General features: G+C 40.4%; 1 protein-coding gene across 1 annotated transcript in view; it reads right to left on the reverse strand.

The window, feature by feature from the left end:
* COG5 (component of oligomeric golgi complex 5) overlaps positions 1–17,727 on the reverse strand; it is a 291,974-nt gene that overhangs the window by 109,813 nt on the left and 164,434 nt on the right. The window contains exon 8 of the mRNA XM_075558542.1: positions 7,882–8,047. Within this exon, the coding sequence (XP_075414657.1) occupies positions 7,882–8,047 (166 nt within the window). The remainder of the gene's footprint in view (positions 1–7,881; positions 8,048–17,727) is intronic.

Here is a 17,727-nt window from a genome sequence, read left to right on the forward strand (position 1 = left end):
TTTGGTGGGTCTGGATCCTACATCTGGCTTGTTATCTGATCTCTAGTTCTTGAGCCTGGAGCCAGTGGCTTGCTGTATTGCCTGCAGATTCTGAGAGTTATTAGCAGCCTGCCATCTTACTTGTCAGCCGTACCTTCATTTGCCACTGCAGCCAAAAACCTGTCACCTAACATGCCAATGGTGGGTTCATCAGTCCTAGAACTACATGAGTCAGGAGAAGCCTATAGCTTGGCATCTGATCAATGGACTTGGAGCTTGCCGATGCCTACAACTCTGAGTTATTTCCCTGATCTCTCTCTCTCTCTCCCTCTCTCTCTCTCATATAAATATGCAACTCTTTATAGGAGCACAAAGCCTCTCCATCAGCAGCCCAGTGTGTAACACAATACGCCACCAAGGCTCGTAAGCTTTTACTATTAAAAAAACCAAGCTCAGAGCCCCAAAGAAAATGATTTTAAAATGATTTAAAACATATATGTATATATATTTCTATTGAAATTTCTATTAACAGATTTAGAGACTGAAGCAAATGTTCACGAATAAAAAGTTGAAGAAAAAAAAACAAACTCACTGCCATCAAGTCGATGCCAATTCATAGTGACTCTATAGGACTGTAACTGTTTACAGGACTAGAAAGTCCTGTCTTTCTCCCGCAGAGCTTCCTGGTGCTTTCAAACTGCCAACCTTGAAGATTACAGCTCAATGTGAAACTACCAGGCTCCTGCTTTTACTATTAGGTACCTTAAATCTTCCAGCCTTTACTCATTAGCCAATTCCAAAACAGTTTCCACCTCTCTGTTAGTACAGAGCCGCACTCTTCTGGTACCAAACTATGTTTCAATTATCTAGTGCTGCTATCACAGAACCTAACAGACATTTTTAAAAAGATATGTGAGAAAGAAAATTGAAAGGAACACAAGCAAAAGCCGTAAGATAAACATAAGACACCAAAGAGTTTCCCCAAGAAAGTACGAGAAGGTGTTATTCAGGTATTTTCTTACTGTCTCATAGTAATTACAGGAAGCATCATCACTAGTAAGAATATTACAGTGATCAGAAACAATAAAAACATAAACAAGAATAAAGACAGTCACGCATGGGAAACAGGCAAGAGGAAATCAGGAAATGTAAAATAAAGTACAAAGACACGCAAATGATTAGAGAGAAGATGCTTGTTAGGTGTTACCTGATGAACTGGCTAAGACTCACAACAGAGCAAAACCCAGGCTGGCCCTGCACCGTGCTCAACTGTCCTTCTGTTTGAGCCCACTGTTGTAGCCACTGTGTCGATCGTCTCAACCAAGGTCTTTCAGAAGGAAAAACTGCAGCTAAAGCAGCATTGCTACCTTCCTGTCTCTGCTCACTCATCTCTGTGAACAGGAGTGCTTATCTGGTTAATGAATTCAAATAGAAATCTGAGCATAAATGACTCAATCCCTTCTTTTCTCCCTTGATGGAGCCTTATCTGCATAAAAGATATGTACTTGATCGTGGTCTCTACCACCTGTTAAGCACAGTCAGACAGGCTGAATGTGATGTACTATGAAAATCACTTGGTTGCAGATGTAACCTATATGCTCAAGTCCAGCTTGAACTGGTAATAAAAGTAAAATTTTAATTATTATCTCTTTTTCTCCAGCAATATTTCAATTGTGCTCAAATCCAGTAGAAGAGGGACATCCCCAAAACCACAAAATTCTATGGGAAAGAAATCATAAATAAGAACTTATACGCAGACAATCTTCAAATGTGAAGGCAAAAAACACAGTCAACTATGCAAGAACTCAGAGAACACAGTACCCAGAAGCCATTTCTGAAACACCAATTGTTTTATAAAATTCACCCCAAGAAGAGGTAAGCATAAAATTGAAAGAGTAATAATATATAGAGAAAAGTTGAGAATCAAATCGTTTAAACATAAAAATAAGAAAATGGAAAGATCACTAAAAAATATAACAACAGACAATAAAGAGGCAAGGAGGTGAAGAAAAATCAAACTCTGGTGACTTCCCCCTGTTGTGGCAGAGAACCCAGAGGGTTATTCTGTTCTTAACATGGGAAGAGTTACTTCCAGATAAATGCTTCTGCACAAGAAAATTAGATAATGAAAAACTGTAAGAAATGTGTCAATTCATCTTTCAAAGGACTTCTGCTTTCTCACTGCACCTCCACTTTACCAAACATGATGTCCTTCTCCAGGGAATGGTCTCTCCTGACAACATGTCCAAAGTATGTATGACGAACTTACCCTCCTTGCTTCTAGGGAGCACTCTGGCTTTATTTCTTCCAAGATAGATTGGTTTGTCCTCTAAGCAATCCATGATACTTTCAATATTCTTCTCCAGCACCACCATTCAAATGCATCATTTCTTCTTTGGTGTTCTTAATTAAATGTCTAATTTTCACATGCATTTGAGGTCACTGAAAATACCATGGCAGGATCAGGATTACCTTTGTCCTCAAAATTCAATAGTCTAAAGAGGTCTTGTGGAGCAGATTTATCTAATGCAACACATCTTTTTATCTCTTGAATGCTGCTTCCATAAGCATTAATTGTGGATCCAAGCAAGACAAAATTCTTAAAAACTTCAGGCTTTTCCCCATTCATCATGATATAACTCACTAGTCAAGTCATGAGGATTTTTGTCTTCTTTACGTTGAGCTGTAATCTATACTGAAGGCAACAATCCTTGATTAAAGCACATGCTTCAAGTCCTCCTCACTTATCAGCAAACAAGGATTGCATGTTGCAGGTTGGTAATAAGTCTTCCTCCAATCCCGATACCACATCCTTATTCATCTAATCCAGCTTTTCTGATGATCTGCTCAGCACACAGATTGAATAAGTATGGTCAGAGGATACGACCCTTTTGCACACCTTTCCTGTTTTAAAGCATGAAATATCTCCTTGATCTGTTCGCACAGCTGCCTCTGGATACATGTACCACTTGTGCATGAATGCCATGAAGTGCTCTGGAGTTCCCATTCTTCTCAAGATTATCTGTAGTTTGTTGTGATCCACATAGTCGAATGCTTTGGCATAATCAATGAAACACAAGTCAAGATCTTTCTGGTATTCTCTGCTTTCAGTCAAGATCCATGTGACATCAGCAATGATATCCCTTGTTCTATGTCCACTTCTGAATCTGGCCTGGACTTCTGGCAGTGCCCTGTTGATGTACTGTTACAACCATTATTAGATGACACTCAGCAAGTTTACTTTTATGTGATATCAATGACATTTTTCTGAAGTTTGAAAATTCTGTTGGGGCACCTTTCTTTGGCAATGGGTACAAATATGGATCTCTTCCTGTCAGTTGGCTAGGTAGCTGTCTTCCAAATTTCTTAGCATAGACTATTAAGTGCTTCCAGGGCTTCATCAGCTTTCTGAAACATTTCACTTGGTATTCTATCCTGGAGCCCTGTTTTTGGCTAATGCTTTCCATATAGATTGAACTTCTTCCTCTTGCACCATTGGTTCTTGCTCATATACTACCTCCAGAAATGGAGGTATTTCTTTTTGGTACAGTGACTCTGAATTCTTTCCATTTTCTTTTGATACTTCTAGTTTGCTCATAGAATCACTGATTATCGCAACTCAAGGCTGGAAGTTTTCCTTGAGTTCTTTCAGTTGAAGATATGCTGAGCGTGTTCTTTCACTTTGGTTTTCTAGTTCTAGGTCTTTATATATTTCATTATAGGATTTGGCTTTGTCTTCCTGCGTTGTCCTTTGAAATTTTGTATTCAGCCCTTTGACTCATCATTTATTTCATTTGCTTTAACAACTCTAAGAACAAGTTTGAGTCTCTTCTGACATCCACTTTCATGTTTTCTTTCTTTCTTGTCTTTTACATGACCTTTTGCTTTCTTCATGAATGATGACCTTCATGTTCTCCCCCAGCTCATCATGTCTTCTGTCATTAGTGTTCAATGCAGCAAGTCTATTCTTTAGATGGTTTTGAAATTCAGCTGGGACAGACTAAAGGTGCTATTTCGGCTTGACTTGTTTTCATTTTTGTCAGCTTTATGTGCGGAATTGATGGTCTGCTCCAAAGACAGCTCCTGGCCTGGTTTTAGCTGCTGAGATTGAGCTTTTCCCGTGGCGCTTCCCACAGATGTCGTCCGTCTGGCAAAGTGCATGGGTATAGTCAGCTTTGGTGTTGCTGAAAAAAGGTAATTGCTATGAACAAGTCTTTGGTTTTGCAAAATGCTATCATGTGACCTCCAGCTTCATTTATATCACCCAGTCCACATTTTCCAACTACTATAGTCTACTTAATAACAGTTCATCTTATTAAAAAAAGGTTCTCAGTTTTTCACTATTCTATACAATCTCACTACTATAAACTTGATTCCAAATTAGAGTGACCCTGTAGGACAGAGTAGAAGTGCCCATGTGTTTCTGACACTATAACACTCTTTACAGGAGTGGAATTCTCATCTTTCTCCCATGCAGTAGCTGGAGGCTTAGAACTTCTGACCTTGTGGTTAGCAGTCACACTACTCCACCAAGGCTTCTCATTACACTAAAGATTTATATAAATGTAAATATAGACTTTCCCAATCTGATAATTCATAGTATCTTATTTAATTTAGGTTTCATTAATAAATAGTTCACTCACTAAATAGTGAAGTGCTACATGTTTATTCAATGTATGCTTTAAATTGGTTATTCAAATTCATTATCTATTTTTTGAAATTATTGACTTTTTCTAATTGAATTGACCTTTTTTATACAACCTTGGTAACACTTTCCCCTCACATCTATACATATTACATCTTGAAATGATCATAAACTTAAAAGTATAAAAAAAAATTGTCAACTAAACCATTCAAAACAAGTTACATGCTCCATCGCTCCCAAATATGTTAATGTGCATTTCAAACAAACAAGAACATTCTCCGGCATAATCTCCATGTAGCCACTGAAATAAAGAAATGAACATTCACATATTCTATGTAATTAAGAAAAATTAGTTGTGACTCTTTAGGATAATTAAAAACACCTGATGCTTAACGTTTCTACATTAAATAATTCTATCAAATCTTTTGCAGATAATAATATGAAGGCTTTAAAACTCTTTTCTTTCAACAAAAGAGGAATACATTAGGATTTACAGCATGTGAATAATTGCTTTCCTCCCTTCTTCCCCCCACCTCAATTCTTGACAACACAAGAGGGAAGGGGATAAAACTGCAACTGGAAATTTAAACATCAGGTCAAACTTCCTGAAAATAATTGCTGGGAAAGGCTGAGAGTGAAATCTCCTCTGGCAATTTCTTTTAAAAGCCCTTCTTTTAGAAGAGTCTAAATACTGTTCAATTCAGAAGATAAGATTAATCTTTTAAAATCCCTTTAAGATCCAAGATTCTTTTATCTATTTTTATCAACTGCAGCTTACTTACGAGCTACGAATACTCAGTGGCCTTTAAAATCTTGTTTATGTCTCAGATATAAAGATTATAACCAATGACTGTCAATATTGTATTCTTTAGGTTTAGAGTTTCTCTAGGGTTTCTACATTTAATAGAAAAACAGAAATAAAAGGACCGGAGACAGAAAGATACAGAATCCTTTGAGGAATTTTTTTCTGTAGACTGAAGGAATAATAGGGGATGGTAAAACTGAAGAAAGAAATGGAGTCTAGATATAAAATGGCTTGATTTTTAAGCAGAAAATAACAATAGCAAGATTGTACATGATAGAAAACAAAAAGTAAAGAAGAAAAAATTGAAAGTGTAACAGAGCAACAAAGCCCACATGGAAGAAGCACACCAGCCTGTGTGACCACAAGCTGTCAAAGGGATCAGGTACCAAGCATCAAGGAACAAAAAATCCTATCATTGAAAATGTGGGTCAGTACAGAGTGGAGACTCAAAGCCCACGGGTAGCCAGCCAACTGGACACCCCTTACTGAAGGGTTGTGGGGAGGAGAGGAGCCAGTCAGGGTGCAGAGTAGCAACGATGAAACATATAACTTTCCTCTAGTTCTTAAATGCTTCCTCCTCCTCCCCCCACTATCATGATCCCAATTCTACCTTATAAATCTGGCTAGACCACATGATATACATAAGTACAGATAGCAACTGGAAACACAGGGAATCCAGGACAGATGACTCCTTCAGGACCAGTGGTGAGAGTGGTGATGCCTGGAGGGTGGAGTGAATGTGGGGTAGAAAGTGGGAACTGATTACAAGAATCTACGTATAGCCTCCTCCCTGGGGGAGGGACAGCAGAGAAGAAGGTGGGGGGAGATGTCGGACAGTGTAATATATGACAAAACAATAATAATTTATGAATGATGACGAGTTCATGAGGTAGGGAAAATAGGAAGGGAGGGGGAAAATGAGCAGCAGATATTAAGGGCTCAAGTAGAAAGCAAATGTTTTGAGAATGATGGTGGCAACAAGTGTACATATGTTCTTGACACAATGGATGTGTGTAAGGATTGTGATAAGAATTGTACGAGCCCCCAATAAAATGACTATATATATAAAAAAAGAAAGTGTGACAGAGAAGGGAACCTATAAAACAATGCCCTTGTGTGTTGGATCCAGGATAAAAGATTTTTTTTTTTTTTGCAACAAGCAAGTACAATATGTTCATCAGAGCTACGGAAGAACGTAGGGGTGAGAGTGGAGATGAAGTTGTTACAGTAAATGAAAACCAATAACCAAACACTGCCGTCGAGTCTGTGCTGACTCATAGTGACCCCAAAGGGCAGGATAGAATTGCCCATGGGAGTTTTCAGGATTGTAACTGTTAACAGGTGCAGACGTCTCTCTGCTGCAGAGCGGCTAGTAATTTTGAACTGCTAACCTTGGGGAAATCACAGACCAATGCAGATCCACTACATCACCAGGGCTTGTAAGTGAAAGCTGTACACAATTGGTGGTATTTCCTGTCTATGGGAAAGTATCTTACATTTATATTTACTTTGCCATGTAAACAACCAAACCATATATAGTCTGTGGTTACAACAGCCATGAAGTCTACAATTCAATATTCAAGTTCTAACAAACGTACTATTTTATTACAATGCACATCAAAACATAATTATTACCTTAATACTATCTTAAGTTTTTAGTGTAGAGGAATTCCTCTGCGATATCGTGGGCTTTGATGCAGAGCACTGCAATAAAGCGAATACGGCAATAGAGCAAGTGCCACACACACGCTCGTTTTTCCAGTCCATCTGAACGTTATGCATACGGCATGCCATGGTCAGTGAAAGAGTGTTGGTCACTGCTTGCAACTGATCTTCCCATGACCAACCAGGAGCTGGCCTGGAGATCTGCTTTTAAAAATCTCAGCCAGCAAGAGCCTCTGGGGTCAGCAAAAGCAGATCCCATTGTCCATGCTGCACCACAAGTCAGGCACCAACGTGACAGCAACTGGTAACAATGTAACTTGGTGAGAACGCTCCCATCGTTTTGCCCGTTTATCTCTCTACATAGCCAATACTGCTCCTGACTAACAGGATACCAAAAGGAAACGTTTAGAAGGCTCAGGTAGAAATTGTAATGCCTGAAGATTAGAAAATTCCCTCTCCCTAAGAAATGCATGTGAGGCATGAGGATAAAAGTTTTAGGAAGAAAACAATGTTCCTTTGCTTTTTTTGCACCTGTTTCCTCTCGACTAAATGAGGTCACAGTTTCTGGATTCTCAACTTGCAGTCTGAATGTACCAGTCGGCCAGTTCGACTGACTGATGAGAGGAAAAAAGTTATAAATAAATTCTGGAACATAATTTCTCCCCTCATTTTCTGTCTGCTAAAAAATGAGTCATTAGATTGCTTTGAAATTTGAGTGCTACATATTATTCAAAGGACTTCTCAGTTATAAATAAATAAAGAAGCTAAATATAAACCATATCCATACCTCTAACAGCTGACTGAGAAGGCTGAGTCAAAACTTTGATGTCTAATGTGCTGTTAATATTTTCTTCTATGGTAGCACAATATCCTTCCACGACACTGGCAATAGTGCCCTTCAAAGTTCCAAGATTATAGAAAACCTGAAGTGCTGTTCCGACTTGGGTTGGATTCTTTAAAAAAAAGGAAAAAGAAAAAAGTGATGGTAGCAAACTGTTATAAACAGAAAAACAAACAAACAATAGAAATCTACAACTTTAAGACCAGATCTTTGTCAAAGACAATGCATTTGAAATGAACCTTGTTTTAGTCATTATTTACGTCATCGGAGTGAAATAGAGACTGTGTACACTGTATTTCTTTCTCTTCCTTTAGAGCTGGCGTCCTCAAACTGCAACTCCCAGGCACGGCCCGCCGAGGTAACCAGTCCGGCCCGCCAGGTGTTTTTGCCCTGTTTGTTTTTGTACTTGAAAATAAGTTGTGTGCAGTGTGCATAGGAATTTGTTCATAGTTTTTTTAAAAAACTATAGTCCAGCCCTCCAACAGGTCTCAGGGACAGTGAACTGCCCCCGTTTAAAAAGTTTGAGGACCCCTGCTTTAAAGGGTAATAACAAGTTTAGCAGACTGCTGTATTACAGTTTATTTAAATTTACCACCAAACCCTATAGAGTTATGTTATAGTTAACAGCTAGTCTACCTCTGATTAGAGAATAAATAAATAAATTCTACACATCTGATTGAGTGTCAGGGTAGACCAACCTCTATTGTATGGTTATAATATATAAAGATCATAGTAAAATCATAGAGGATAGAAGATAGGAGAGAAAGTAAAATAAAGGTGTCAGACACATTTCACGGTAGCATGCTCACCTCCAGAATGGTCATGATCTCAGCAGCCAGGTCTGAGAAAAGAGCGGGAGGAGAGAGGAGAGAGAGCATATGTCCTTTATTTCTCACCAAGGCCTATGTGTACTTAGGGGCATGCAAGCCCCCCTGATTCCAGGTAACCCCATACATCACAGGAAGGAGATGAGCTAGGGGTGCACATGCAATAGGAAAGGGTGGAATTAGGGGTACACATATGACAAGATGGACAGACCCTAGACTCACGATGGCAGCCTAACCCTGGTCACCCTTGAGTGGCCTTGTCTCTCGACTCTCCTTCAAGGAAACAATCCACTACCCTTATCAGAAGGAAGCGGGCCCTACTTAGGGTGGGATGGACTATACAGTCAGATTGCTATAGATCAAGGGTCCTCAAACTTTTTAAACAAGGGGCCAGTTCACTGTCCCTCAGACCCGTTGGAGGGTCAGACTATAGTTTTAAAAAAAAAAAACTACGAACAAATTCCTATGCACACTGCACATATCTTATTTTGAAGTTAAAAACAAACAGGGCAAAAACACCTGGCGGACGGTAGTTTGAGGACCCCTACAGATGGCTGATAACCCTCAGGGAGATTAACCTCTAAGCAGCATGCGGTGACCTCCAAGTGTACAGTCTCATACGATGTGTAGCAAGCAGCGTCTTAGGTCTGGCATTCATCTGGGGGAGACAACCTGGGGAAAACCCGTTTGCATCCCACAATTGAGGGATGAGCCATGTCATGTACACTGAATTTTATACTGCTCATTATGCTTCTTTCATTTTCTCTCCTTCATGTTTTACTAACAATATTGATAGTGTTTGTGATGTGGTTCCTCATAATTACACGTGCTGGGAAAGACAGCTGCAAACAAAGCAGATTAAATTTGATGAGAAATACAAAAAATAATAAATACGAGGAGGCTTCCAAAAGTTCATGGAAAAGTGACATCTTTACATTCCATTTTCCACAAACTTTTTGAAGCCCCCTCATATAACAGTATCGGGCAGTGACGACTGTTTAAAACTAAAAGGAAGCCAGCCAGGAACAGAATAGAGGATGATGGGGATCATCATAGAAAGAAGAGTCCAAGAATGCATTTGTGAGATGAAATTTGATCCAAAATTTGAATATAGTGAGGGAGGGCGTCAAAGGAGGACAGACAGGCTGAAGACAGGTCTGAGCCAGCCCAACAGTCGTGATGGTAGCTGGAGCAGAGCAACGCCCAAGCCAGGGAAGATATAGGTGATGGGTTACAGAGCTAGGTAACAGAAACACTATCTGTGGCCAGATGAAATTCAAAGTACTATAAGTGGGTGGTTGGATTTGTCACTACCTGAACGACTGAGCTACCACGCTTACATTGAATACACTAACATATTGCCAGTCCCAAACTCACAAGGGCAGTTCTATTGAAGCTCCATTTTCATTTATGATTCAATGTCTGTTATCAGGGAGGCATGATTAGAAGGTTAAATAATTTCATTAACTTATTTTCCAGATTGTAAATTGGTCAGGCAAAGGGAAAAAAGTTACCTCTCAAATTTACCAATGCTATTTTAAAATAGTAACACATGCAGCAGATACACAAACCTACACTAAAAATGCAAGCTCCCTGCCACTGAGTCAATTCAGACTCCTAGCGACCCTGAAAACAGAGTAGAACTGTGCCTTTGGGTTTCCAAGGGAGCATCATCTTTCTGTCTAGGAGTGGCTGGTGGGTTTGAACTGCTAACCTTAAATTAAGGTTGAGGCAGCCCAACTTGTAACCTACTACACCACCAGGGGTCATTCAAACCCACATAGGAGATAGAACCAGCTTAGAGCAGAAGAAAAACAGGAGAACTGCTGAAAAATAACAATACCCACCTGTCATAGTTATATAATTGTTTGTCAATTTGAGGATTAAGAATGACGGGGTGGAGTCTAATCTGTCAATCAGATCATAGTAAATGAGGCCTGTGTGGGCATAGCTTTCTCCTGAGAATTCTGGGAAATGTGGATTTTCCTCTTTGGAAACAGGTGGTACTTTCTCTCTCTGCTGACTCCCTCGCGAGTCACTCCTGAGGAGGAGCCACATGGACCTACCCTGATGCAGCCCTGGAAGCTGGAGAAGCCACATGGAGACCTCTGCCAGTGCTGAGATGCTTACAATGCCACTGAATCCAAAGATTTGCTACCCACTGGGCTGTGATAGTCTTGCATTCAGCGTCATTGGATGTGTTTTGTGAGTCTGATGGGAGCTTTCTAGATTGGTATTGGACATATGGGCTAATATTAGATTTATGGGCTTGGACTGGACTAGGTTGGGATGCTTTCTTAATGTACAATTACCCTTTATATAAAACTCTCTCTTATACACACATGAGTTTCTATGGACTTGTTTCTCTAGTCTCCCCGGACTAACACATCATCTGAGATTTTATTTTTATTAAGTAAGAAAATTAATCAAATGGATATTGTTTCAAATTATAGCCTAATTGTAAAACATCTAAATATACAAGGGGGATTCAAAAGTTTGTGGAAACTTCCCATTATCTTTCAATTCTGTCTTTCCATGAACTCTTTGAGGCCCTTTGTAACCATATAAGAATTGTTAGGAAGCCCACAGTCTCAAGACACTTCTGCTCAATCCTAGAGGCGTTGCTGTGGTCAGAAGCAATTGGATGGCAGTGAGTTTGATGTGGGGGAGGCACAAATACAGGGGCACTGGTGCGTGGTGGTTACACATTGGGAACCACCAGCTACTTCACAAAGAGGCTTTCTACTCCCATAGAGTTACAGCCCCAGAAACCCACACAGTCATGATGTCAATATACCAGTGAATGGGGCAAAAATGGTTTACAGCTCCACTGCAGTCCATTTTGATTCATAGTGACTCCATGAGACGAGTAAAAATGCCATATATAGTTCCTGAAGGAGCCCTGCTGGTGTAGTGGTTACCCATTGGGTGTGACCCGCATGGTCTGCGGTTGGAAACCACCAGCAGCTCCGCAGAAGAAAGACTTTGGCTTTCTACTCCTGTAAACAGTTATAGACTCGGACACCCAGAGATGGTTCCGAGGCCTCTTATGGCAGTGGATCACTTGGTCTGCCTCTAATGGAACCCTCGGCGGGTCCACACTGCCAACCTTTCTGTTAGCAGCTAAGCACTTAAGCATCTGCAACACTAGGGCTCCTTAGCAACACACGGTAGAGATCAATTCTGCTATATATTCTCAATTCCCTATTTGCATCCCAACAAAGAAAATACAAGAAAATAAGCAATTTCACATAAATGTCTGAACTAAAAACACCAAGTCTTGCTTTTGCTGTTATTACAATTTTGTGATCCTTTTTCCTCACTGTGTGCATTTTAATTTTTTAAAATGTGTTAGTAGTATAAGAATCAAAGTCAGGTAGTTGTAAGGAAACTGCACTATTAAAGTGTCAACACAATCCAAGAAGGCATTATCTGAGCAACTTCAAAGAACACATTGCACCTCACAAAACAATTATTAGATCTAAAACCATATTCATGGCTAATGAGTTGATACTGACTCATAGCAACTCTAGAGGATAGGGCAGAACTGCCCCTGTGAGATTCCCAGAATGTAATTCCTCGAAGGAGTTGAAATTCCCATCTTTGTCCAGCATAGCAGTTGGTGGTTTAGAACTGCTGACCTTGTGATTAGCAGCCCAAAACATAAGCGCTCCGCCACCAAAGCTCCTTAAAAAGCAAGCAAGCAAACAAACAAATCCCCCTAAAACCTGGATACTTTAAAACTGTATTAAGAGTCTTTACTATCTTCAAAGAAATCTGAAATGTACAACTTCTCCACATAAGGGTATAGGTATATCAGTTGGATCTATGTTATAAAATCTATGGATGAGTTAACTGAAAAACATTTAAAGTCATATTTCACTTAAAATATCTGGTCAAAATGAGTGAGTCTTCATAATTTGCCTGTTCAAAAATTAATAACTGTCTAAACCTTTTCAAAACAGAAATATATGTACTTCATTAGCTTACATGCATATATCATGGCAGTATTTATAGTAATTATAATTCTAGAAGCAGTTTTAACCTTCCCAACTAACATAACTACATTTTCAATTAATTACAAATTTATAGCTTAATCTGAATGTGTCATGTGTTGGTAAAGAGACTAATAAAAGGTTTTTCAAAAAAACAATAAAATTCTTAAAGTAGCATCCATAAAGAAGAGTCTGTAAATGATGGAAGTGCAATTTTATGAATTATCATCATGTAACTATACCTATGCAGTGACCACCTAGATCATGAGGTACAATATCATTAGCACCTCTGACTCTTGCGCTGTTCCTCCAATTGCATCTCTTCAACTAGTATCATTTCACAGCTCCCACAGGCAACAGTGCTGCCTGTCTTTGAATTTCAGAGAGAGGGACTCTTCTATTGCAGAGTCTGTGAAGGCTGGAACTAGTGGAAAGTGGAAGTCGGCCAGGAAAGGGAAACTCAAATCCTTCCCCTTAGAGACTGATAGAAAAGTACTCGACTACACCTTGTCCAAAGCCGAAACCTGCAAGCCCTGAGAAAGGAAGGCGGCCCTATCCCTCACAAGGTCCTTTCTTTCTTTACCCATCTGGTTTCTTGAGCTTAACATCTGGATCAGGGGTCTTCAAACTTTTTAAACAGGGGCCCAGTTCACTGTCCCTCAGACCCGTTGGAGGGCCAGACTATAGTGTAAAAAAAACTATGAACAAATTCCTATGCACAATGCACATACCTTATTTTGAAGTCAAAAAACAAACGGGCAAAAACACCTGGCGGGCCGGATAAATGTCCTCGGTGGGCCGCATGTGGCCCATGGGCCGTAGTTTGAGGACCCCTGGTCTTGATAGTGGAAGGTGCCCATGTTGCTGTGTGTAGCAGTATTTGATTGACCTACAGTGTTCCATCTTAGAAATGTACCTTAGTTGATCCACCCTACTGTTGATTACATTTGATATGAATTTCAGTGACTCTATACACACACACACACACACACACACATCTTGCTGGGCAAGAGAATTACTGGGTCCCAGAATCTTTACTTGTATACTTAGCTTTTAGATACTGTGGGATTTCCAAGTTCATACAAATGTACATGCCTGCTAGGAATGTATGAGGGGTGTGGGAGCTCCTCCTCTTTTAGAGTGATCATGTTCTTTCTCTTTAGCTCTTCTTTTCAGTGAGCACCAGGTTTTAATAGCATTTCTGTGATCACTAAGAAAATTACCCTTTTTTGTATGTCAATGAGTCATTTGGATAGTTTCTTTGTGAAGTGCCTAGTCATCTGTTTTGCACATTTTTGCTCTTGCCTTTGACATATTTATAGGCATTTTTATATATTTTGATTATGATCACTTAAGGGATTATTCAAGGGTAAGTAACATACATTGTTATTAGGGTTACTCTGAAACCACACCGACATGTTTCAACAGGTCTCTGCCCCAGGGGATGGCCGCAGACAAGTTCTCAATAATAAACCTGGCTCAGTCTCATTAGGGTGCCTTCAAAAATGGAAAGGTCCTAGCGCAACAGTGGCTTCTGAGGGGATCCACTGGGCCGGTTAACCTCCAGCCCGGGAGGTCAGCTCTGAAGGCGATGGTGACTACTGGGACTCTGAAGGGTGGGGGACCTTGGTAGATGTTCCTGAAGAATACGGGACAGTTACAGGGGTTCATTAGGAAGATGTTTCTTCCCCCATTGAAAGCTGCATCATTTGGTGCGGAGTGGCGGGGGAGGTCATGAAAGTAGCACCCAGAATTTTTTTTCCACCCTGACAACGCACTTGCTCCTTTTTCAAGGGCAGCAAGGGCTGGCCAACAAGTTTCGCTGGGAACCCTGACCCATTCACCCTCAACCCTGATCTTGCCCCTTCAAGCTTTCTTTTACTCCCCAAACTCAAAGAATACTGAAAAGGAACGTGATTTGAGGCCCTCAAAGATAACACAACTGTCATTTTAATATGAGAGAAATAAAACTATAAGGAATTCTTGGGGGAATGGTAAGAGACAAATGTTTGGGTATTTTTGTTTCCTGAAGGTTTCTTGTAGACTTTGTAGGAAAATTATTTTGTATAAGTACTTTTTAATTACCAGTGTATGTGCTGCAACTATGTTCTCCCACCCTCTCAATGAAGTCTTTTAATAAAGACATCCCTGATTTGAATGTGATCCATGTTATCACTTATTCTCTACATTTAACACTTTTTTTAATTAATAAAGCTTTTTATTGGGGCTCATACAACTCTTATCACAATCCGTACACACATCAATTGAGCAAAGCACCCTTATACATTCGTTGCACTCGTCATTCTCAAAATTCACCTTTCACTTGGGTTCCTGGAATCAGCTCGGTTTCCCTTTTTTTACCCCTTCCCCTCCCTCCCCGCTCCCCACTTCCCCCTGGTCCCTTGATAGGTTATAAATAATTATTATATCTTATCTTACAATCCCCGGTGTCTCTCCTCATCCACCTCTCCATTGCCCATCTCCCAGAGAGGAGGTTACACATAGATCTCCAAGATCGGTTCTCCCTTTCTACACCGCCTTCCCTCCTGGTGTCGCCACTCCTACCTCGGGTGTTGAGGGGTTCCTCTGTCCTAGATTCCCTGTGTTTCCAGATCCCTACTGCACTGCTGTACATCCTCTGGTATAACCAGATCTGCAAGGTAGAATTGGGGTCATGATAATTGGGAGGGGAGGAAGCGTTCAGGAACTAGAGGAAGGTTTTGAGTTTCATTGTTGCTACACTGAACTATGAGTGACTCATCTCCTCCCCACTACCCTTCTGAAGGGATGTCCAGCTGTCTACAGATGGGCATTGGGTCCCCATCATGCACTCCCCCTCATTCACGGTGATGTGATTCTCACCACCACCCGGCCTTTGTTGTTTGAGACCTGGTCTCCGTGTGGGCTTTGCTGCTTCTGGGCTAGATGGCCGCTTGTTTGCTTTCAAGCCTTTAAGTCCCCAGACGCTATATCTCTCAGTAGCCGGACACCATCAGCCTTCTTCACCACACTTGCTTATGCACACTTTCGTCTTCAGCAATTATGTGAGGAAGGTGATCACACAATGATTGTTTTTGTTCCTTGGTGTCTGCTACATGGTCCATTCAACACCTTGTATTCACTTAGGCCGTGTGCTTCTTCTCTGTGGGCTTTGTTGCTTCTGAGCTAGATGGTCGCTTGTTTGCCTTCAAGCCTTTAAAATCCCAGACGCTATATCTTTTTGATAGCCGGGCACCATCCGCTTTCTTCACCACATTTGCTTACACACACGGCTGTCTTCAGTGATCATGTTGGGAAGGTGGGTATCATGCAATGACCGTTTAGCAGGGCGAGGTGCTATTGTATTGGGCGAGTATGCGTGAGGAGGCCCAAGGTCCATCTGCTACCCTACTACTGAACCTATAAATATATGCACATAGGTCTATTGCCCCATAATTATAAATATATTTACATATGTACATGTCTATATTTAGGCTTCTCTGTATGCACTTAGCCTCCTACTCCTTTCCTCTATTTCCTTTCGCCTTCCTCCCGTCCCACTACCATGTTCAACCTTCATTCTGGTTTCAGTAATTCCTCTCAGTTACCTTGCCCTTGGCACTCCCTACCAATCCTCCCCTCCCCTCCTTCCTCTGGTTTTGAACCACTTGCTGTTCCCATGTCCCTGTGTTGGGCGACACCTCCTCCCTTCCCCTACCTCCCACGCTCTCATGTCCCTCCAGGGCCGTTGGTCCCGTTATTTTCTTCTCTCATTATTTGTCCAGCCTATCTTGTCTAGGTGGACGTGCTGATATAGTAGTATGTGCATACAAATGCAGATGGCTTTAATAGTGCCTAAGTGGCACATATGAACATGGCTTCGACAGTAGCAGCACCGACACGCTGATAATCAGAAAAGCTACTAACATACAAATTTTACAAGGTAAAAAAAGAAAAAGACCAAAAATATATAGCAAATATTAAAAGAAAAATTGCTAGTAGTTCAAGGTCAGTTCATTGGCCTTTAGGAATGTTTTCTAGATGTAACTTGTGAGGTGCCACGTCCTGGCCCGAAAGTCCATCCTTTATATTCCCTCGGGATCCCTTTGCTCTGCTTCCTCCGCTGCTCCATTGCACGCCCCCATTGTTTGCCTATTTAACACTTTTTATACCCTATTTAAAAGATTCGCCCTTCAAATTTTATAGGTCTACTTTCACATTTAGGTATACAATTCATCTTGAGTTAATTTCCATATATGGGATACCAAAATGGGATACCCAAAACCGAATTCCTGCCCTTGAGTCACTGCTGACAATAGCGACTCCTGGTGGGTTTCTTAGACTGTTACTTTCTATAGGAGTAGAAAGCTCTATCTTTCCTCTGCAGAGCTGCTGTGGTTTCAGACTGCTGACCATGCGGATCGCAGCCCAATGCGTAACCAACTACACCACCCGGGTAATATATGGGACAGGAGTCAATACTTCTCTATAAATATCCAATAGGACTAGCATAATTTATTTGAAGAAAATAAAAAATATTTCTCCTCTTCTTGATGGTGACCTGTACAATATGCCACCTTCTTCATATTATGCACATATAGTGTCATTGTACGTTGGAATCAATGGCAGTGTATTTAGATTTGGGCATGTTTGCATTTGGTTCCTTGAGTCTGTAACATTGGTCAAGGCTTATACTAACTCACCTATATAAATTATTGTAGTTTTATGATGGATTTGGACATCTACTGCTTCAATTCTCTTCTTCAATTTGGTACAGGCTATTTTCTGTTTTTGGTACTGCCATATAAATTTCAGAATTAGTTTCCATGGGGGGAATGTATTCAGGAATTCAGTTTAGAATGGCACTGTGTCTAAAGATAAAATTAGAAAATAAACTGATGTCTTTATAATACTGAGCTCACTAATTAATGTGCTCTCATTGTTTATTCAAATCTTTTTAAAAAGATCTTAAAATGTTTTATAGTTTCCTG

The sequence above is a fragment of the Tenrec ecaudatus genome, chromosome 9 (genome assembly GCF_050624435.1).
Source record: "Tenrec ecaudatus isolate mTenEca1 chromosome 9, mTenEca1.hap1, whole genome shotgun sequence".
Classification (NCBI taxonomy): domain Eukaryota; kingdom Metazoa; phylum Chordata; class Mammalia; order Afrosoricida; family Tenrecidae; genus Tenrec; species Tenrec ecaudatus.